General features: G+C 48.3%; 1 protein-coding gene across 2 annotated transcripts in view; it reads left to right on the top strand.

Annotated features, from left to right (window-relative positions):
• The window catches only part of HIP1R (huntingtin interacting protein 1 related), a 75,414-nt gene extending 53,160 nt beyond the window's left edge, over positions 1-22,254 (top strand). Inside the window, exons 14-33 of one of the 2 annotated variants that reach the window (XM_048514470.1) lie at positions 192-375; positions 1,789-1,877; positions 2,732-2,848; positions 3,084-3,185; positions 3,295-3,489; positions 5,223-5,370; positions 6,068-6,154; positions 6,513-6,620; positions 8,648-8,784; positions 10,154-10,264; positions 11,481-11,539; positions 12,116-12,146; positions 13,171-13,233; positions 14,062-14,162; positions 14,936-15,041; positions 15,911-16,034; positions 17,525-17,586; positions 19,178-19,375; positions 21,063-21,192; positions 21,338-22,254. In XM_048514470.1, coding sequence (XP_048370427.1) covers positions 192-375; positions 1,789-1,877; positions 2,732-2,848; positions 3,084-3,185; positions 3,295-3,489; positions 5,223-5,370; positions 6,068-6,154; positions 6,513-6,620; positions 8,648-8,784; positions 10,154-10,264; positions 11,481-11,539; positions 12,116-12,146; positions 13,171-13,233; positions 14,062-14,162; positions 14,936-15,041; positions 15,911-16,034; positions 17,525-17,586; positions 19,178-19,375; positions 21,063-21,110 — 2,070 coding nt within the window. In that variant the 3' untranslated portion in view covers positions 21,111-21,192; positions 21,338-22,254. Of the gene's footprint in view, positions 1-191; positions 376-1,788; positions 1,878-2,731; positions 2,849-3,083; positions 3,186-3,294; positions 3,490-5,222; positions 5,371-6,067; positions 6,155-6,512; positions 6,621-8,647; positions 8,785-10,153; positions 10,265-11,480; positions 11,540-12,115; positions 12,147-13,170; positions 13,234-14,061; positions 14,163-14,935; positions 15,042-15,910; positions 16,035-17,524; positions 17,587-19,177; positions 19,376-21,062; positions 21,203-21,337 lie in introns of both variants that reach the window. The other variant, XM_048514469.1, reaches the window with a different exon arrangement.
• Positions 22,255-23,016: the final 762 nt, after the last annotated feature.

Genomic DNA, 23,016 nt, shown 5'->3' with positions numbered 1-23,016 from the left:
TCCTTCCAAGAAAGCTTCTTGTCCTTGCTGTCTGTAGAATTACAGTGCTGCTGGCCCACTCGGTGCCCCCCACGTGATCTAATGGGGGGGTGCCTGGGGTCAGTTTACCCCCCCTCCCGTGTCCCTCTGGCAGATACGCCACTGCTCCTGGTGCAGGAAAACACACCTTCCTCTCTCTGTGTCCTTCCCAGGCTCAAAGGTACATCACTCAACTAAAGGCCCAGATCAACAGCCTGGAGGCGGAGGTGGAAGAGCAGCGGAAGCAGAAGCAGAAGGCCCTGGTGGACAACGAGCAGCTCCGGGATGAGCTGGAGAGGTTGCAGAAGGCCAAGATGGAGAGTGACAAGGGCAGGGGTCTCTACCTGGAGGCAGAAAGTAGGTGGTGCTCTTGGGCTGCAGAACGTAGTGGGTTGCCCCGAGTCTTTTGGCAGGAACAGGAAAAAGGCAGGTCTGTGCTGAAGAAGAAGAAGAAGAGGTTGGGTGTATACATATACCCTGCCTTTCTCTCCTGTAAGGAGACTCAAGGTGGCTTACAAACTCCTCTCCTTTCCTCTCCCCACAGCAGACACCTGGTGAGGTTGGTGGGGCTGAGAGAGTTCTGAAGAACTATGACTGGCCCCAGGTCACCCAGCAGGCTTCATGTGTAGGAGTGGGGAAATAAATTCGGTTCACCAGATAAGAGTGGGGAACCCCTACCCCACACTGGCTTTCTCAGATGCTGCTGTATCCGAAACAATATCTTGCCACTCTTTGTAGAATGCTTGACCAGGATAGCACCATCTTGCCAGGTCTAGGTAGATCGAGTGTGGGATAATGGCTAAGAGCAGGTGGAGTCTAATATGGCGGCCTGGGTTTGATTCCCCACTCCTTCACATGAGTGGTGGACTCAATCAATTTCAAAAACCTTCAGTGGCTTAAGAAAAACAATAAATTGCAATAATCTGTAAAATGACATAAAATAAGATAAAATTTGTATTCAAAATAGTATTGGTTAATTCGATCTTCCATTAAAAGAGCAGAGGACTCTTATCTGATGAACTGGGTTTGTTTCCCTACTCCTGCACATGAAGCCTGCTGGGTGACCTTGGGCTAGTCACAGTTCTCTCCAAACACTCTCAGCCCCACTGACCTCACGAGGTGTCTGTTGTGGGGAGAGGAAGGGAAACGAGTGTGTAAGCTGTCTTGAGTCTCTTTACAGGAGAGAAAGGGGATACATCCAAACTCCTCCAACTCCTCCTCCTCCTCCTCCTGCTTCTGCTGCTGCTGCTGCCGCCGCCGCCGCCGCTGCCTCTTCTTCTTCTTCTTCTTCTTCTTCTTCTTCTTCTTCTTCTTCTTCTTCTTCTTCTTCTTCTTCTTCTTCTTCTTCTTCTTCTTCTTCTTCTTCTTCTTCTTCTTCTTCTTCTCCTCCTCCTTCTCCTTCTCCTCCTCCTTCTCCTCCTTCTCCTCCTTCTCCTTGTCCTTCTCCTTCTTCTTCTAGTTGTCCCTGGTTTGGATGGGAGACCTCCAAGGACGACCAGGGTGTGATACAGCAGCAGGCAACGGCAAATCCCTTTTGAACATCTCTTGTCTTGAACATCCTACAGCGTCTTTTTAAGTCAGCTGTGACTTGATGCAGATACACACGCTTAGTGGAACAGACTTGCAGAATACCTTTTATGGGGTCACACACAATCCAGGGGCTGTTGAGATGGTGCCGTTTAGACCTCGAATTGCCCACTTTCCATTGAGAGCATCCTTCACTGCCAAAATAAAAGGCTCAGCTCTGATGTTTTTTTCCTCCCGTGTCAGAAAAGGCCAGCGCCACAGAACTCCGCTACACCAAGCTGAAAGAAAAGCACAGCGAACTGATCAACACCCACGCCGAGCTCTTGAGGAAGGTGAGGCTTCTTCCGTCTTCCCACCTGGCTTCATTTTGCCCATTAATTTGAGAATCCCTCCCTTGCAGAAGAGGGAATTCCCTGGCCTAATTGGGCTACTTTTGCCAGGGAGGGAACATCATGGCTTTGAGGGAAGGTATCTTTTAAGTACACATAATTTCAGGTCAGAGAGGGTGATCACATGGCCGCTTATGAGCCAAAAAAAAAGGCAGGGGAGCCTTGGCGAGGAGCCTGTAGTCTTACAGCAACGGAGGAGACAGCATGTATTTTCGGCGAGTGAGAGAAGCAGGGGGCAACTCTCCCGTCCCATCTCCCTCCAAGCCCTTTTATTGACAATTTACAAGTGGAAAAACAAACAGGGCAGGCAGGCAGGCAGGGGAAACACAATACAATGGACAGGGCAAAGAGCACGGGTTAGAGCAGAGGATTTGGTATTTTGCACGTATGCATTGGAGCCACAGGTCTTGCAATGTCAGCAGTTTTCTCCGAAACCACATTTGGGAAGGAAAGGTCAGTTGCACGTGAGAGACCCTTTTCCAAGCAGAATGGCTGCCGTACTCGGGAGCCTCCCAGGCGCTGTGCCCCCCCAACAGGAGCCCTGGCTCAGTGGTAAAGCATCTGCCTGGCATGCAGATCGCCCCTGGTTCAATCCCCAACATCTCCAGTTGAAAGCATCACGCAGCAGGGCAGAGGTGGGAGAGAATTGGCGGTAGGGGAGTTGGGCTTTGGACAGGGGGGCATTTTCTCTCCTGCTCTCTGCATCTCTGATAGGAAGAGGCGAAAAAGGAGTCTGCTTTCTAGGTCTGCCCAATTTCTTTCTTTTTTAAGTATGTTTATTTTATTTTAACTCCCAGAATGCAGACACGGCCAAGCAGCTGACGGTCACGCAGCAAAGCCAGGGGGAGGTGGCTCGGGTGAAGGAACAGCTGACCTTCCAGATGGAGCAGGTGAAACGGGAGTCAGAAATGAAGGTAGGTCTTCTGCTCTGAACTGGGGGCCTTTCCTGTCCCTTAGAACATAAGAACATAAGAACAAGCCAGCTGGATCAGACCAGAGTCCATCCAGTCCAGCAGTCTGCTACTCGCAGTGGCCCACCAGGTGCCTTTGGGAGCTCACGTGCAGGATGTGAAAGCAATGGCCTTCGTCCAATGGACACGTCCCTTCTTGCACGTGTCCAATCTGGCTTTCTTTTTGGTCTTTGCGCAGTTAGAAGACCAGGTGTTGCAGACGGAGCAAATGAAGCGAGATCTGGAAGCCAAGACAGAGGAGCTGGCTCAGCTCCAGCAGTCTCTCAGCCAGTCCAAACAGGTAGGCATGGACAACCTGGACGAAAGCTGGGGCCTGCCAGGGCTGGGGCCTGACTATGTTTCATCACGAAGCAGCAAGTGGACGTTTCTCCCCTCCATATTGCTTGCAGGTTGGTTTGGGCCTTAATTCCCAGATAGAAGCCCTCCAAGCTGAGAAGGATGCGCTGAGGAAATCGGTCACTGAAAAGGAGTGCGAGCTCATATCCGCCAAGGGTCTGGTCCAAGAAAAGGAGCTGCTCTTAACTCAGGAAGTGGAGAGGCGGGCCAAGGAAGTCCAGGAGCTGCAGGGGAAGCTCACGGACAAGGTAGGGCACGGGGTTTGTGGGAAGATGGTGACTGGAGAGATCTTGCTTCATAATAGCACGAAGTGAGGTCTCTGGCCACTGAAGGTGGTCTGTGGTCACTGGGCTGGCTAGAAAGATCTTGGGTTACTTCCTGACTTTTCTGTTGGAAGGACTCAAAAAGTCCCAGGGAAGACATTGGCTTGAATCTCTCCCACTTGGACCTTCGCAAGCTAGCCTGGGTACAGCAGTGGCGTAGGAGGTTAAGAGCTCGTGTTTCTAATCTGGAGGAACCGGGTTTGATTCCCAGCTCTGCTGCCTGAGCTGTGGAGGTTTATCTGGGGAATTCGGATTAGCCTGTACACTCCCACACACGCCAGCTGGGTGACCTTGGGCTAGTCACAGCTTCTCGGAGCTCTCTCAGCCCCACCCACCTCACAGGGTGTTTGTTGTGAGGGGGGGAAGGGCAAGGAGATTGTCAGCCCCTTTGAGTCTCCTGCAGGAGAGAAAGGGGGGACATCAATCCAAACTCCTCCTCCTCCTCCTCCTCCTCCTCCTCCTCTTCCTCTTCCTCTTCTTCTTCTTCTTCTTCTTGCATTTGCCACGTACCTGTACTTCACCACCACCTAGCAGACATCATAACAGATGTCAAATCATGCACTTTCAACACGCTTTCAGTGTACTTTAGTAATCATTTGCAAGTGAATGTTGCTCACGCACAAAATCCAGTTGCAAAGTGCATCGAAAGCAGATTTAAAGCACATCATTCATTTTGTATGAAAGCATCTTATGGGGACTTAAGGTCCCATTATTCATTTCAGACATCTTACTTAATATTCACATCTGTTTCATCCAAAATATTTCTGGGGGGAGCTTGCTAAATTAATACATATTTGATTGATTGAGGTACGGAGGTGCATTTTTATCCTGCCTTTTCTCTAAAGAGCTCAGAGCAGAATGCGTGGTTCTCTTCTCCTCCATTGTATCCTCCCTGTGAGGTAGACCAGGCTGAGAGAGAGAATGCCTGAGAGGGAAGTTATTAAGGAATTCATGGGCAAGGAATGGGGGTTATAATATTCAATTCGAAGATTGGCAGCGTGTCTGGAAAAATGGTGTGGAATTCTCAGCGAGTTATTACTTCAAAGGAAATATATACATAATGCATTACTGTTGGTATTTAACTCCAGTTAAAATTGCTAGAATGAATAATAATTGCTAGAATGAGTAATGCCCTGTTTCCCCAAATATAAGACATCCCCTGAAAATAAGACGTAGTAGAGGTTTTGCTGAAGTGCGAAATATAAGGCATCCCCCGAAAGTAAGACGTAGCAAAGTTTTTGTTTGGAAGCATGCCCGACGAACAGAACACAGAAAAATAAGACATCCCCTGAAAATAAGACCTAGCGCATCTTTGGGAGCAAAAATTAATATAAGACACTGTCTTATTTTCGGGGAAACACGGTAGTAACCAGAATCTTTGTTGGAAATAGAGAAACGGGTGCATTTTACCATCAGTGGTGGAATTGTGCGATGGCAAAATAATCTCGGAAGAGGATTCATGAAGAAATTTCTAAAATTTTGAAAAGGAAAATTAAATTTAAGGCAGAAGCATCAGGCATTTTGGATAGATCAGTAGACAAAGGAGTGGGAACATCTATGAGCTGCAGCAAGAATTTAACGGGCTAAGAAATGGAATAATGCCCCACAGTGTATGAATGGCAGTACAAAGTGATAGACTTTTGGGGTCCTTCCAACAGAAAAGCCAGGAAGAGGCCCTGCAGCAGAAACTCCTGAACGACCAGTTCAGCATCTTGCAAGGGACGGTGAAGGAGGCCGAGAGCATCATCCGGGATGCCGTTGCCAAGGTGGACGATCCCCTCCACATCCGCTGCACCAGTTCTCCAGGTAGACGGCAATCTTTGCCACGCGAATGAATCTCTTTCATTGTTCTTCAGCCTAAACTTTGTGTTTGTGTGCACGTTAGAGCAGCAAGTTAGCCCCAATAAGCCCCCTCTCTGCCCCGTTTACATCAGGGTAACCCTCCTATTGAGGGGCCCGCTGCTCTCCCTTTTTGGGGAAGATTTTTAAAGGTGGATTTTTTTGAATGCCTTTTTAACTATTTAATTATTCAATTGTATTAACCGCTGTTTATATGGAGTTTTTAGCGAGTTTTATTGATTATTAATTGGATGGAGCTATGTTATTTGTTTGTTGCGTTTGTATGATTTGCTCCTCTATTTGATATTGTTATGAATTTTATGCTGTACACCACCCAGAGCCCTTCGGGGATGGGGCGGTATAGAAATCCAATAAATAAATAAATAGAGAGATAGAGAGATAGAGCGATAGATAGATAGAGAGGGAGGGAGGGAGGGAGGGAGAGATAGAGAGATAGAGAGATAGATCTGTAAGACCTCAGCAAGGCTGTTCATGATAGAGTGAATGGTCATTCATTCATAAAGTCGCCGTGCATCGGAAGCGACTTGATGAGGCATAACAACTAAGTTCTTATAGGAGAACAAAGAACCTTTCAGGCTGGCAAGAAAGTGGCAGAGATGTGAGTCTGTCTTTCTCATGAATCTTTGCTTTGCTCTCCTGGCAGATTACCTCATCAGCCGTGCCCAGGCCGCCCTGCAGTCAGTGAATGCCATGGAGAGCGGGCACAGCCGTTACCTGGCCAATATGGCAGGTAAGTGTTGGGTGTCATGGGCATCAGAAAGGTCTGGAGGGCTGGAAGACAAGCAGAAACTCTCTCCCTGGTCTGCTGCTGCTCCAAATGGTGGTATTTTCCAACGCATGAAGCCGGCATCCTACTGTTTGCTACCCTTTGCCACAGTTTGCCTCTGTAATTTCAAAGCTGGGGCCAGAGGCAGCTGGCCAGGAAGTAGTCAAATGGACGTGCCACTGTTGGGTGGCTGAAAGTGGGAAGGGGAGCAGAGTAAACTGAGCGGTGGGGCCCTGGCCAGAGCCCCTTCCTTATTTGGGACAGGACGGTTACCCTGAAACCTCTGTTGCGTTGTCTTGACTCCTCCTCTTTGTTGGTGCAGATGCCACTGGATTGGTGGCTGCTCTAGCCCAGTTTGCCCACCTGACTGCAGACACCATTGTCAATGGCAGCGCCACGTCCCACCTGGCACCCACGGACCACGCAGACAGTGAGTACCTTTCCATGAACACATTCATAAACACATTCATGAACACATTTTAAGCAAAATGTATTTCAAACTAGCAGTATAAGAACCAGTTCAGCATTTTGATAAAAGTTTAAAATCAATCTAACTTCAAAACTCAGTGAAGTATGCCTTTGTATTCTATGTTAGACTTCTATTGTTATTCATCTTTGTATTGTGTATAGGAGAAAAAAGTGAATTTGTCAGCATGCGCTTAGATTGTTGAGCTATGTTAATGATGGTGGGGTAATTAACATTCTTGGTACTCTAAATAAAATCCTTTTAAGTGTCATGGAAAAAAAAGAAAGAGCAGCAGTAGCGTAGGAGGTTAAGAGCTCGTGTATCTAATCTGGAGGAACCGGGTTTGATTCCCCGCTCTGCCACTTGAGCTGTGGAGGCTTATCTGGGGAATTCAGATTAGCCTGGGCACTCCCACACACGCCAGCTGGGTGACCTTGGGCTAGTCACAGCTTCTCGGAGCTCTCTCAGCCCCACCTACCTCCCAGGGTGTTTGTTGTGAGGGGGGAAGGGCAAGGAGATTGTGAGCCCCTTTGAGTCTCCTGCAGGAGAGAAAGGGGGGATATAAATCCAAAAAACTCTTCTTCCAAGCATCCTAGGCGTGGTAGTGCCCATGTGCTGATGGATGAACAGCGTGCATCGCCCACTGGTGCTGGCCCCACCCACAGATCGTGCCAGTTTTGTTTGTGTGGTAACCAAGGCAGTGGGCGGGGCACCAACTTTGCTTCCTGAGCAACTGAATGACCAGTTCCTGTTATGGCTCAGCCTGGTCAAACTGGGGAGCCCTGGGAGGAAGACTCAGATGGAGATGAGGGGACAGTTTTGGTTCCAGACTCCCAAGAACTACTTGTAAACACAGAACCTGAGCAGACCAATAGTTCCTGCAGGACCAGGTCCAGAGGCTCAGGCGGAGCATTCAGGCTGGGAACCACAGCCAGGTCCAAGCTCTGAGATTCCCCAGCCAGAGTCTAACTCTGAGACTCTTCGGCCTCTTGATACTAAACCAGCCCCAACACACACCCCTGTCTCCAGAGCCCCCAGAGCAATGCAGAGACTGTTTCCTAGTTTACAGCAAAGGAGATGCAGCAGGTTAGCAGCTATGGGCAGAACGGAATTGGATGCATAAGAACATAAGAAAGAGCCTGCTGGATCAGACCAGAGTCCATCTAGTCCAGCCCTCTGCTACTCGCACTGGCCCACCAGGTGCCTTTGGGAGCTCACGTGCAGGATGTGAAAGCAATGGCCTTCTGCTGCCCCTGGTCCTGAGCACCTGGTCTGCTAAGGCATTTGCAACCTCAGATCAAGAAGGATCAAGATTGGTAGCCAGAGATCGACTTCTCCTTCATAAATCTGTCCAAGCCCCTTTTAAAGCTATCCAGGTTAGTGGCCGTCACCACCTCCTGTGGCAGCATATTCCAAACACCAATCACACGTTGTATGAAGAAGTGTTTCCTTTTATTAGTCCTAATTCTTCCCCCCAGCATTTTCAATGAATGCCCCCCTGGTTCTAGTATTGTGAGAAAGAGAGAAAAATTTCTCTCTGTCCACATTTTCTACCCCATGCATAATTTTATAGACTTCAATCATATCCCCCCTCAGACGTCTCCTCTCCAAACTAAAGAGTCCCAAATGCTGCAGCCTCTCCTCATAAGGAAGGTGCTCTTTGCAGGAGCCAGACTGAAGTAACCCAGGTGCAAGAGGTTATTGCACTAACGAATGGGAGGCTGGCTATAAAAGAGAGGCTGCAGCGGAGCTAGTTTGTGGCAGCAATGTTGTGGTTCACTTTGCAGGTCACTGTTTCCGCTTCTAGCCTTGCCTTGCTTCCAAGCTCGGTGTATCCATTAAACGTCCAAACCTGCTAAGAACTTTGTCCAGACTGTCCGTTGGCTCCCGAGGTCCTGTCTATGACCATTCCATTTTGTGTTCAGAAGACTTTGGAATTTTGCTTCGGTGCCACAAATCACATTTCTGGTGTTTATCTCCCCTGCTGCTAGAGTTGACCGAAACTTGCCGGGACTGTGGACAGCAGAGCCTGAACTATCTAAACAAGCTGAAAGACAAAGTGTCTCTCCGGCAGGCAGATCCAGCCGGTGTGAAGAAGACCCTGCAGAATCTTCTACAGCTGGGACAGGTAGAGATGGAGCCAGTGTGGCGGGGGGTGGGTGGGTGTTAGAGAGTCGGATGCGGATCTTGAAGATGCCAGTCTGAATCTATGCTCGGTTGTTAATCGCCTAACGATGATGAAACAATGGTGGGAAGGCTTGATTTGCCACCTGCTGCTCCTTATGCAAAGGGCAGGATAAAAATGTGCTGAGTAGAGCTGAGGTTTGGATTCACAGAGTGCAATTCACGAGGAACACACCTTCCTCCTCACAGCGGTTCCTCAGTGGAACAGGCCTCCTTGGGAGGTGGTGGGCTCTCTTCCTTTGGAGGCTTTTAAGCAGAGGCTGCTTAAAAGCAGTGCAAATGGGTTCAAGGTGCAGGAAAAGAGATTCCACCTAAACATTAGGAAGAACTTCCTGACCGTCAGGGCTGTTCGACAGTGGAATTCACTGCCTCCGAGAGTGGTGGAGTCTCCTTCTTTGGAGGTTTTTAAACAGAGGCTGGATGAACACATGTTGGGAGTGCTTTGATTGTGTGTTCCTGCATGGCAGGGGGTTGGACTTGATGGCCCTGGTGGTCTCTTCCAACTCTATGATTCTGTGAAATTCTGTGAACTTAGGCAGATCATGACAGGGAGGGCAGGAAGGAATGAGTTAGCACTCGGCCGTTGCTGCCCTTTCTTACACCCCAGGGTAATGTTGATGGCCACTTTGGGGCCAGGAAGAAATTTCCCTCCAGGCCAGCCTGGGCAGGGATCCTGGAGATTTTTTTGCCTTCCCTTGGGCATGAAGCAGGGGTCACTGGCAGAGGGGGAGTAGTCACAAATTTCCTGCATTGCCCAGGGGGTTGAACTAGATGACCCTCGAGTTCTGTTCCAGCTGTGTGCTTCTAACTGCCGTGTTTTGTTGGGTCCGGAGTATTTAGTTGAGTGTTTGTCACATCCCGGTGGCAAGAGACCGATGCTGGTCTCTGCAACTGGACACCTCGACTCATAACATCTATATGTGAACTCTGTCTTTATCTGAGGCTCTTGCTGCTGGGGGAAGCCCAGTGTTATTGGAACATAAAAACAAGCCAGCTGGATCAGACCAGAGTCCATCTAGTCCAGCTCTCTGCTACTCACAGTGGCCCACCAGGTGCCTTTGGGAGCTCACATGCAGAATGTGAAAGCAACGGGCTGCTGCTGCTGCTCCTGAGCACCTGGTCTGCTAAGGCATTTGCAATCTCAGATCAAAGAGGATCAAGATTAGTAGCCATAAATCGACTTCTCCTCCATAAATCTGTCCAAGCCCCTTTTAAAGCTATCCAGGTTAGTGGCCATCACCAGATCCACAGGGCCTGACTCTTTATTTTCGTATTGAGGCCTTGCTCTATTTCTTCCTTTTTTCTGGGGACAGGAACTGAGGCCCAAAAGCTTGGACATCCGTCAAGAAGAACTAGGAGACATGGTTGAGAAAGAGATGGCCTCCACTTCGGCAGCGATTGAGGATGCGGTCAGGAGGATAGAGGTGAGACTGGCAGTTTCCCCCCTACATTTGTTAACACGAAACACCGTGCAGACAAAAGGAACGACTTTTTTCTCCTAAGGCAGTGGTGGCGAACCTTTGGCACTCCAGATGTTATGGACTACAATTCCCATCAGCCTCTGCCAGCATGGCCAATTGGCCATGCTGGCAGGGGCTGATGGGAATTGTAGTCCATAACATCTGGAGTGCCAAAGGTTCGCCACCATGGTCCTAAGGCATATTGTGAAGGACCTTGCTGACAGAAAGGAGGCAGAGGCCGCTGTTTCACCTCCCACTAGTCTGAGTTACATTCATGCCGGGAGAGGGATAAGTTGCACTCTGTTGATGCTCAGAAAGTAGCCTGAACTTGCTTGACCAGGGAGTACAGGATGGTGAAATTCTGGCATCTCTTCAGGCTGAGAATTCCCCAGTTATGTTACTGGCTGGTTGGAAGGTTCTGGAAGGCTGAATTGGGATGGAGGGGAGAGAGTTTGACTAGGGATAACATGAGAAATTCTCTTTAAGGGAGAACAACTTTTAAGGAATATAGTGAGTGATGGGTTGATCTACTAACGATATTTGTGACCTGGGGTTTAATCTGCTTGCTCACCAGGGGTTGGGGCCAGACAAATCGGGTAAAGGAATTGGGGGAAACCATCATACTCAGGTCTGGTTACTTAGTACCTTGGCCAATGGGATAAATTCTTCTCTTGGGTAAACCTTGGGAAGCCTTTTTCTTTTGGCTGTGAAGTCACAACTGACTCACAGTGATCCATCATAGGTTTTTAAGGCAAGAGATGTGCCAATCCCTGCCTCTGCATAGCAACCCCCGACTTCTTGGGTGGTCTCCCAATACTCACTAGGACCAACCCTGCTTAGCTTCTGAGGTCTGAGGGGATCAGGCCAGCCAGGGCCCTTCAGGTCAGGGCAGAGACAGAGAGAGAGAGAGATGGTTTGCCATTGCCGGCCTTTGCAAGCAATCCCGAACTTCCTTGGTGGCCTCCCATCTAAATAACAACCAGGGTCAGTCCTGTTTAGCTTCCTCCATCAGGACATCCAAGGAAGTCTTTTGTGAGCTATCAGAAAGCACCTGGCTGGCCCATGCTGGATATGTAGCATAGAGGGGTGCTGAGTTCTAAGCTGACAATGCAGTTCTTAGAAGCTCATTGTGGGCCTATCTGGTAATCTCTGCATGCCGCTCTCTCCCGTTCTTGTGCAGGAAATGATGAACCAGGCCAGGATAGAGAGTTCTGGGGTTAAATTGGAAGTAAATGAAAGGTGAGTGGCGAGGGGAAGGGGGTGGGTTTTGCGTGCTGTAAGCTGTTTTTGGATTTCTGGCCCTTTTCTGTTCCATATAAGAAAAGTAGAGAGAGGGGCATATTTTCATGGTAGGGCGGCTGCTTTTGGGGCCTGCATTGTGTGGGGTGATTCTAGCCTAAACACATCACTAGCTCTGCATAAGACAGTTCCCATTATCAAGTATTTCTTGTTAATATTACCCAGGGTTTTGTTTTTGCCTTTAAAAAAACACTTTCTAAACAGTATAATTGCATATTTTAACAGTATAATTGCACCTTAAATCCCTGATCAGCCTTTGGTGGTTTCTGGCTTGATCTGCCTACCTTGCAGGATTGTTTTGAGGATAGTAAGTAGCTGCCTTCTGCCTTTTTTAGAAAAAAGGAGGGATACAGCTATGGCCGATAAAAATGTTTGTGGTCTTTTTGCCCTAAGCATTTATTAGGCAACTTCTTGACATGTCTGTTGCATTTTCAATATTTTTAAATGTTAATTACAAATCTGTTTTACTCAGTTGTGCTAAAAGCATTAATTGTCATATTTCTTGTTTTCCAAAAGAATTTTGAATTCATGCACAGACTTGATGAAGGTGAGTGCCTTTTTAATTAACAAAAACCCAAGCTTTCCGGGTTGTAAGGCCGTGTTCCAGTAGTTCCAGCATTAAGATGCCAGCATAGATGCAGGCGAAACGTCAGGAGAAAATGTTACTGGAACACGGCCATACAACCTGGAAAACCCACAACACACTTGTCATGTTCTTTACTTCAGTTTTTTAGATTTCTGGTTGGTTCTACAAATAATGTAACAACCGGTTCCAGTGGTGGGATTCAAATAATTTAACAACTGGTTGTTTACAAGCACCATTTTAACAACCGATTCTGCCGAAGTGGTGTGAACCTGCTGAATCCCACCACTGCACTAACCTTTTAAACTCCCAACAGAGATGGATTATCACAAGGGCAGATCCAATACCTTCCCATCGCCCATTACAAAGGGTCGTTACTTATCCATCCCTCTCCAGAATCGGGTTTGTCCACACTGTAAAAATCAAGTGGAGACTCTTGCACACATTATTCTTGACTGTCCGAGATATGTGGGCATTAGGAATTTCTCTCCCAGGCTGGCCCTAGACAAATCTGAAAGAGACTCTGACAGTTCTGATGTGGAGCTCCTGTTAAACAACACAGATGTCATGCTCTTGGAAAAAGTAGCAAAATTTCTTTTACAAGTGACAGAACTTTCTAAGTAATGTATACTGCTATATACAGTCTTCCTGTCTGCGTTTTGAATGTACTCTTGATTTGTATTTCAAAAATGTCTGGCAACGCTCTAGAACCTATTTTTTAAATGCCAAATAAAGGTGGTTTTTGTGGTTATCTACCTTTTAAACTGTTTATTGAATGCCCCATCTTGTGGACTGTGTTCCCGTCCTCGGTGTAATCCACCTAGAGTGCCAGGGAGAAAGGCAAACTATAAATCTTGTAAATAAAAAATAAAATAAACTTTGTCACTGAGAGAACAATCTCCCAAGGATATCAGTGAGGGGGCTTTATTGTACTGGAAATCTAAAGCATAAATAGTTGAGTAATAGCGCGTTGCTGTTGTGGTTTCAGGCCATCCGGCTTCTTGTCCTGACGTCTACACACTTGCAGAAGGAGATTGTGGAAAGTGGAAGGGTAAGGTTTTGTGTGTAAATTCAGTGTGTGTTTTCACCATTTCTTCAGCAGCCTGTGCTGGGTCTTGAATAGCACGTGGCGAGATGCCTCCCCCACTGAGCATGCCACCCCAGGGAGTGTGTGTGCATGCACATATATACACATGCATGCAGAAGGGAAATGACCCTTTCCCATCTCTTTAAAGCCCTGATGGTGCTGCCAAGACTCAAATGGATATGGAGGATTTTAATTGGCTGCCTCTCCCATCAGCAAAAGGGGGCATCCTCTGTTCTCTTTGGGACTTCAGGAACCAACGGACTCTGGTTGGCAGGAGCCAGGAGCTGGGCCTTGGCAGGTGCCAAACTACCTTTTTGGTCGTGGTGCCAAAACTTTGGAACTCCTTCCCCAGGGAGATCAGTCTGTCTCCCGCTATCATTATCTTCCTCCAACTAGTTAAGGTTTTTTGTTTCGTTTGTGTTCAAATGTTTTTAATGTTTGTGTTCATTTCTGTTTAACTGTTTTAATGTTTTCCACCTTGGGGAATCCTAACTGGGTGGAAAGGTGGCATAAAAATGTCTATTCAAAAGTAAAATCTGTGAATTTCATTTTTATTCTGCCTTCCAAGGAGCTTGGGGTAGTACCTGTATTGCCCCCAGGCACAGATATTCTCTAAGAAGCCTGGCTCAGCCCCGCCTAGAAACCTCTCCAAATAAGGGGTAGAGATAGTCTGAATTGGACAGTGGTTTTCAGGCAGAATGGCTGGCTGTTCAGTAGCTTCATCTGTTTTGTAGCATAGTCTTTGTGTGCTGTGCGAAAGGCAACTGAGTTTTATCTCTCCTGTGACACTAGGGGGCAGCAACCACCCAGGAATTTTATGCCAAGAACTCCCGCTGGACGGAGGGTCTGATCTCTGCTTCTAAAGCCGTGGGATGGGGCGCGACTCAGCTCGTGTAGGTATCTGGTCTGCTTCCCAGCTTGCTTCACACCCTGTCAGCAGAGGTGGGATCCAGCAGGTTCTCACCAGTTCCCAAGAGTGGGTTACTAATTATTTGTGTGTGCCGAGAGGGGGTTACTAATTGGGTCCGCTTTTCTGTTAGAAATTCCAAAAATCATAAAGTCCTGTTGTTTCCTATGTGGCTGGTTAGCGAAGGTCGAAAACGGGATAATTCTCCCTCTTGGGCTGTTTTAAAAACATGTTCTAGAAATATGGTAAAGTTCCTGGTTTAAGGAAAGTATCCTCCTTTTGATTTCTAGAAACAAAATTAAGTATTTGAAAGTATTAAGTATTTGACAGGCAGTCAATTAGAGGAGAAGTAGTTGTTTCTGTTGGCAGTAGACAATAGGACTTGCTATAATGAGTTTAAATTATGGACAGAAAGATGCCAGCTGGAAATTAGGAACTTTTTTTTTACAGTAAGAGTTTTTTACAGTAACAGAGAAATTATTAATACCCCACCCCCCGGAATGCCCGGCCACGCCTCCATTGTGCCCCGCCCAGCCCCATTGGCGCTACACCACTGTTTGAATCCCACCACCATGGGAACCTGTTACTAAAATTTTTGGATCCCACCACTGCCTGTCAGTCATTCTTTCTCTAAAAACATTTTCCTCCACCAGAGTGCTAATGCACGTGACAAGGGAATGCAAAGTCGAATTTAATCACCAGGCAAAAGATTGCATTTGATCTCCCCTCTGTACATTTTCCCCTTTTATGCCACTTTAGGGAATCTGCAGACAGGGTCGTCTTGCACACGGGAAAATACGAGGAACTGATTGTCTGTTCACACGAGATCGCGGCCAGCACGGCTCAGCTCGTAGCTGCTTCCAAGGTAAACCCCCTGGGTGGAAAAGCAAGCTGGCTTTAGGGACTGACCGGGAAACACCTTAGCGAAGGCCACTGAAATTCTGGAGGTCAGGAAAGAGCTGAGCAGGACTTATTTCCAGCAGGCAACGTTTAGACTGGGGTGATTTGCAGTCTCTGTCCCTGTGGTTTGCAGAAGCAAAACCACCACATGCATGCAAATGCATTTAGTTTTTGCAATTTGATTCGCTTTTGCGGAATTCAGATTGCCCTTGGTGGAAAAGGCACTGAGCAGTGGATGACTCCTAGCTGTGTGTTTAAGAGGAAAGAAATCCAACTCAGAGCCCTCGCAGAACTCCTCTCACCTGGCCCCTCGAGCATGTTGCATTTCATGCATAATTATTTCCCTCCCCCAACCCCTTCCATTGGCAGCATCTGACAGTGCTTGGGACTTCAGAAACAACTCCGTTCAAGCCTCATTTTGACTTTCTGGGATTCCTCACTCTAAATCAGGACCCCCGAAGTGAATCGGACACAACCAGGGGGGTCTAGGCTAACTCCATCTTGAAAGCTAAGCAGCGTCGGGCCTGGGTAGTACTTGGATGGTTGACTATCAAGACAGTCTAAGGTTGCCATGCAGAGCCCGGCAATGGCAAACCACTTCTGTTCTTCTCTTGCCTTGAAAACCCTGCAAGGTCGATGTAGATCAGGCTGCGATTTGACAGCAAAAAAGGAAAGAGAGGTGAATTTAGGTAACTGGTTAAGGAAAGCCTCACTTGCTTCTGCTGAAACTTCTGCACTCAAGCCTGCCAACCAGTTTTGGGCTGTACGCAAAAGACCTGACTTGTGCATTTTCCCCGTGCTGAGAAACGCTCAGAGTCTCTCTGTCTGGTGCAGGTGAAAGCGGATAAGAACAGCAGAAACCTGAGCAAACTGCAGGAGTGCTCACGCTCCGTCAACGAGAGGGCTGCCAACATTGTGGCTTCCACCAAGTCAGGCCAAGAGCAGGTTGAAGAGCGAGGTGAGGTGGCGTCCTTCAAGTTGGGCCGGGTGGGAGGAGAGGCCAACCGAGTGTGAACGGTGTCTACACACGGGGCTATAAAACAGAGCATACTGCAATATTTACAAACTGTCAAAGTAAACAATTCATTCATGTCAGAACTTCAAAGTGAGTTTCTATAAGCTAGTAAGAAAACCCACAGCGAGCTGCCAGCATCCAGAAATATCTGGTTTCAATAAACCTTCGGAGGTTTTCATGTACGTGGTATTTTCAATGCACATACAAACTGCCTCAGAAAGAGAAGTTCAAACTAATCAGCTTCGACTGCATTTATCTGTGCGCTGCTATCTCTCGCCACAAGATGTCTTTCAGTGGTGGAGGAGAGAATGCAGCAGTAGGTGTTAAATTCAAAATTCAGCTTCCTAAGAATCTGGGACTTAAGTGATTTAAAAACAAGTTTTGGCGTTGAACAAAATAGCAAAGTGTGTAGTGCAGTGGTGGCGAACCTTTTCGAGACCGAGTGCCCAAATTGCAACCCAAAACCCACTTATTTATCGCAAAGTGCCAACCCGGCAATTTAACCTGAATACTGAGTTTTTGGTTTAGAAAAAACGGTTGGCTCAGAGGCATGCGTTACTCGGGAGTAAGCTTGGTGGTAGTCGGTGGCTTTGCTTTGAAGCAACCGTGCAACTCTTCCAATGAGTGAATTACGACCCTAGGAGGGTTTACTCAGAAGCAAGCCCCATTGCCAGCAACCGAGCTTACTCCCAGGTAAAGGATCGCGCTTTAGTTCTTTGCATGAAAATCAGTGGGGTTTAACAGTGCTTAACAGGGTTACCTACACTGCTTCCCCAAAACTAGGTCTTCGGTTTAATGCTAATAATTGAGCCCAGCAGCCCAGGCCAGCATAGATGTGAGGGGGGAGTGACTCTGTTTGCAGGTGCCCACAGAGAGGGCTCTGAGTGCCATCTCTGGCACCCATGCTATAGGTTCGCCACCACTGGTGTAGTGGGACCCCTAAAAACATTCCTATCTCCGCCGACTGGATGTAACACATCTGTGTACCTGATGAAACGAACACACTGGTTCCCAAAGAGTTATCTGGCTAGTCCATTTTTATTCCTCCTTTTCTGTAAGGAACACATGGTGGTGAAGGCATTTTCCCTTCTCATTTTTTTCTGACAAGATCCCTCAGAAGTGTGAGTTAGGCTGAGAGAAAGTGACCAGTCCAGTGTCACTGGGCAAGGCAAAGAGGGGGAGCTGTAACCTTCTCTCCCAGATCCTCACTCTCAAGATCTCTTTACGGAGCTACAAGACACAGTTTGTTGGGTAGCAGCAGACAGAAATGGGTGCTCTTCAGGAAGTTTTGTTTGGTTTCCATCACTGTCCCTGGTAGATGTGAGGAGAATATTTTTGTGCCACTTTTCAGGGTGTCTCCTTGGGGATTAACCCTTCTCTTCTTTGCCACAGAAGGCACGTGTAACTTCTTTCCTATGTTCTGTTCCTGCCAGATACCATGGACTTCTCCGGGATGTCCTTGATAAAACTCAAGAAGGAGGAAATGGAGTCACAGGTATTGTCCTTGAAATAGGGTCATGAGTCTTTGAAAATGCAGGAGGAAGTGTGTTTGAGGTCACAATCCTTGAAGCGGTCTCACGTGCAAGCGTGGGGACAGTGCCGCGGGGACGTGAGTGGTCCTCTGGAACTTTTAAGTGGGTTCTTGGCTGAAGAGTCTGAAAGGGCAGGAGTGGAAAACTTATCAGCTGCCACTGGTTTCTTCCTCATGACAAGGGATACAAGTGGAGGGCCAGAGAGGCCCTCTCTCTTCTGTGGGTCTGTACACCCGGTCCTTACTCTTTCCCAAGAAAGCTTCCCCATCCTAAAGGTAACAGTCCCGTGGCTACCTCAGATGAGGGCAAGCATACTGGAAGGCTTAAAAAAATGGCTGCCACTAGCTCTTAAAGTTGGGTGAATTTGCCTTCAGATTAGCCTGTGCACTCCCACACACGCCAGCTGGGTGATCTTGGGCTAGTCACAGCTTCTGGGAGCTCTCTCAGCCCCACCTACCTCACAGGGTGTTTGTTGTGAGGGGGGAAGGGCAAGGAGATAAAGGGGGGATATAAACCCAAACTCTTCTTCTTCTCTTCTTCTTCAGCAAAGCTGTCCCGTTGCTTGAGCCTGGATTTGTAAAGGGGATAGTCGGCCCTTTCTCATGTCTTATTTGATGACTGAGGAAGGATAGAGGTGGAGGCAGAGGCGTAGCAAGGGGGGAAGCGCCCTGTGTACTGGTGTGTCCTCCACCCCAGCCATGCCCCCGTCCCTCCCCAGAATGCCCCCCCAGAACGCCCTTCCCATGCCCCCATAGGGGCGTGCACCCAGTGCATTGCCCCCCCAGTCCCCTTGGAGCTACGCCTCTGGGCTGAGGAGTCAATAAAAACAAAGTGCCTGTTAGCATACGACTGTTAGCATACGACAATCCTGGGTACCTGGGATTGACTCTATTTGTTTTCAAACCATTAACTAATTATTCACAACCATCCTACCTAGGATTTCTTTCTTTAACTAGCATGATGTTATTCGATAATGCTACAATTATTCAAATTATGTAAACCGTTCTTTGGCTTTTATCCAGAAATATCCATGTCTGTCTATGCTTTATAAAAAAAATAAAAAATAGGACCAAGGAACGGTTAAAGAGACACCTGGAGTCATAGCAAGGACCACAATTCTCTACTCCAGTCTTTACTAACTTGGCGTAGTGGCTAAGAGCAGGTGCATGCTGATCTGGAGGAACCGGGTTTGATTCCCAGCTCTGCCACTTGAGTTGTGGAGGCTTATCTGGGGAATTCAGATTAGCCTGTGCACTCCCACACACGCCAGCTGGGTGACCTTGGGCTAGTCACAGCTTCTCGGAGCTCTCTGAGCGCCACCTACCTCACAGGGTGTTTGTTGTGAGGGGGGAAGGGAAAGGAGTTTGTCAGCCCCTTTGAGTCTCCTACAGGAGAGGAAGGGGGAATATAAACCCAAACTCTTCTTCTTCTTCTTCTAAACAAACTGCCACATGTCGCGTACGTAGGGTGTATTTCACTGCAAACGATGGGCCCTCTGTTAGCTGGGATGGCTCCCCTCTCTGGTGACTGACAAGAAACGTTTGTCCTTTGCAGGTGAAGGTGCTGGAGTTGGAAAAGACACTGGAGAACGAGCGGCTTCGCCTCGGGGAGCTCAGGCGGCAGCATTACGCTCTGGCCGGCATCTGCACGGAGAACACTGAAGCGGAGAAACCAACCGTGGCCTGCAAGCCGGGCATCTTGAAAAAGCCACCTGTGGCCCAGAAACCTGCCCGTCTCAAACCAGACCATGAGGTATGTTCTCCACCCTGCCGCAAGGTGCAGTTCCTGAGTTAGCAGTGGGGCAGTAGTTATGGATCTCCTGGGACAGTGATGGCGAACCTTTTTGAGACCGAGTGCCCAAATTACAACCCAAACCCCACTTATTTATCGCAAAGTGCCAATGCGGTAATTTAACCTGAATGCTGAGGTTTTAGTTTAGAAAAAACCGGTTGGCTCCCTCTTCCTCCGCCCCACCCGCTTGACCAGGGGCCAGCCTGCTCTAGCCTCCAGCAAGTCCTGTGTGCACCGCTCTGTGCCTCTCTAGCATCTCTGCCTCCTCTGCACACACACCCCCCCCCCCGCCAACAGCCACCCGGAGCACAGGCATCAGGCTTGCCAGCCGAGTGCTCCCTGCTCACCGTGGTGCACACACGTCATGTCAGTGGCCCAGGCCAGTCTAGATGTGGGGGGGGGGAGGGTTGATTCCCCCCCCCCCCATGAACTCTGTGTGCGCGTGCCCACAGAGAGGGCTCCGAGTGCCACCTCTGGCACCCATGCCATAGGTTCGCCATCACTGTCCTGGGATTACAGCTGATCTCCAGGCAAAATAGATCAGTTTATTGGGAGAAAATGGACTCTATGGCATTATACCCTGTTGAGTTCCCTCCCCAAATCCCATCTTTCTCAGATACTACCCCCCAAACTCCACGTGTTCCCCAACTCAGGGCCGTCGACCCTAGATAGCAGGGCTTAGTCTTGTGAGTTTTTTTTGCAGAGAGGGAAAAAGAGGACCACCGTCAGGGCTGCACGGCCACCTGAATTGCTTAACCCAGGATCACGCGTCAAATTAAGATGACTTACAGTGGGGATTCAGATGGTCTCTGTGAGAGAAATGAATTCCCGGCAAGGAGCAGCTGTTTTGAGATAGAGAAGTTGGGCCTCGGTATTCCTGAAGCAGGCATCCCTGGGAGATGTCAGGTGTGAGACACCGTAGAGGATTCTCAGAGTATCCATTCATTTTTATTTCATTAACAAAGAGGGGTCTTCAGATTTGTTTTTTAAACCTTACATGAGAAGCAGTAGGAGGAAGCCTATTTGTACCTGATTGATGATCAGGGGCCATCGATTCTCACCTTATCAGCCCCCACCAGCATGGCCAATTGGCCATGCTGGCAGGGGGTGATGGGAATTGTAGTCCATGAACATCTGCAATGCCATAGGTTCCCCACCACGGGCCTAAATGGCTACTGGGATAGGGAAACGAGAGGGGACCAGGAGTGAAAATGTAAGCGATAGAGGTAGAGAACCATTGATAAACGTAATACAATTTCACTAAGAGAAGAGGATGAATCAGGCTGAATGGTACCAGTGTTTGGCTGCTGTAAATTTTCCGGGCTGTGTGGCCGCCATCTGGTAGATCTTGTTCCTAACGTTTCGCCTGCATCTGTGGCTGGCATTCGTGGAATTCATTGCCTCAGAGTGGTGGAGTCTCCTTCTTTGGAAGTTTTTAAACAGAGGCTGGATGAACATATGTCCGGAATGCTCTGATTGTGTGTTCCTGCATGGCAGGGGGTTGGACTGGGTGGCCCTTGGAGTCTCTTCCTCAATTTGTAGCTGCTCACACAACGCTGGGTCAGAATACCAAAGATGCCCACCGACTCAAAAAGGTTGGATCCCCTGTTGTGCTGCGTACCAATGTAATTGTTTCTCTCTTTTCCAGCTGGAAGAGGATGGTGGCGTGTACCAAGCCCAGCTAGTCAACTTCTAAGGGATGGCGGCCTTCCCTTATGCCTAGGAAGGAGGACAGCAACGAGACAACAAGCAGGACTGTTGTACGATTCATCTTTTATCCATCTAGATGTATGGAATTCTTATTATATTCTAGATGCTATGGACTCATATTCTCATCAAAGCTCTTCCAGCATGGCCAATTGGCCATGCTGGAAGAGGCTGATGGGAATTGTGGTCCATAACATCTGGAGTGCCAAAGGTTCGCCACCACTGATCTAGAGACTTCCTGCTGGCCTGGGGGATTCAGGGACTTTTGTCTATTGTGCAGCTCGTGGTATCTTGATTCATAGATTTCTGGCAGAGGGCAGACACTTCTCAAGCACCAATTTGCCTCTTGAAGGGGGGAGTGTGCTCAGGAAAGCCCCCCCCCCCCCAACATGGTGTAGACATTCCAAAGCCATTACACGTCTGTTTTTTTAAAAAACAGATACTGACAGGATACTAACCCTCCAGCTGCCTTCTCTCTGGCATTGCCTTGATGCTGAATTTTCTCTGTCCTCTGCCCAAGGGAGGCAAGAAGGCACCCCTGTGTACAGCTGACTAGTCTAAGAATATCTTTCTTACAGTGGTGTTGGGCTGCTGGTTAGCAGAGGGCAACCTGAGTGGAACGGGGGGGACGGGGTTTGAGGACCTTTGCCTTCATCATATCAGTTCTCTTATTTATAAGCAATAGGAAATTTTTGGAGTCAATGTCGGTGTATCTATTACTGTAGTACAAAAGACCTTTTTAAAGAAATGTGAATTTTTTTTTAGTAGCCGGTTTTCTTTTGTAGTGTTTGTGCTGCAAGCCGAAAGGAGAATTGTCGAGAGGGAGACGCGTTCTTTCCAACTGTTCAGTTTTATACATGTTTTAAAGAAATCGGGTTTATGTAGAGAGAACGAAGCAATGGGGCACTGTTGGCTCCCAGAAGAAACTACACTGTTTTAAGCCCAAATTTAGGATAGGAAAGCCGGCTTGTCGGAGGTGTTAAATATATTTGTAGCAATATGCATTTGAGGGGAGGACGGGAAGAGGACTCGCACCTTATAGGACAGGGAAATGGTTTTGATTCTTGGGGACGGTTCCCATTCCTAAGTTGTAACAAACCCATGTAGCTTATTAAAATGGATTAGTTACCTCAGACGTGACTTCCATGGCTCCATTTTGTTTGTGACAGGGAATCTTCCCAGCCGCTGGCTTCCTGAAGCCTGTCTTCATGCTGAATGTCAACTAACTGATCCAGGGGCCAAGACCAGTGGGCCTCTTCTCACATAACCAACCCGCTGGGTTCTGCCTGAGTTGTGCATTTCTTGCAGGCTGACCAAGGGCTACACTTGCTCCCTAGGGGCCCAGCCTTGCCAGGATTTGAAAGGAGATGCCCAACTCTGGTTCTCCGTTGTACCTAAAACTAAGAAGGAATTTCTATACAACAAAGTAGGAAGGTACTGATCGGGGAAAAATAAAACACCCCATCTTAATCTGCCACATTTTGAATCCACATTTCTCTGTTCTTGTTTACTGTTCGTACGTGTCAAGCCCTGCAACATTTGGGGACACAGAGGATGCCTGGATTTACATCCAGCAGCACTGTAGAGGCCAGCAAGACTTTTGGGGTAGAAGTGTTAAAGCAGCCATTCTCAACCAGGGTTCTGTGGTACCCTGGGGTGCCGTGAGCATGTCCCAGGGGTACCGCGGCAACACTGCCTCCCCCCCTCATTTTTGTGGTATCTCCCACCGGCGCCAGCAAGGACATGGAGCTGGCCCATGGGGCAGGGCCTGCCACAAGGTCAGCAGCCACCACCACCCCCAGTGCTTCCCTTCACCTTGGGAGGGGAAAGTGGGGGGTGTGGCAAGCAGGGGCAATGGGAGGGGAAGGTGGAGGGTGGCGGCAGGGGTACCGTGA

The sequence above is a fragment of the Sphaerodactylus townsendi genome, linkage group LG13, assembly GCF_021028975.2.
Source record: "Sphaerodactylus townsendi isolate TG3544 linkage group LG13, MPM_Stown_v2.3, whole genome shotgun sequence".
In the NCBI taxonomy this organism is placed as follows: Eukaryota; Metazoa; Chordata; class Lepidosauria; order Squamata; family Sphaerodactylidae; genus Sphaerodactylus; species Sphaerodactylus townsendi.
The sequence above is the reverse complement of the archived record's forward strand: the minus strand, read 5'-3'. Positions and strand labels throughout refer to the sequence as shown.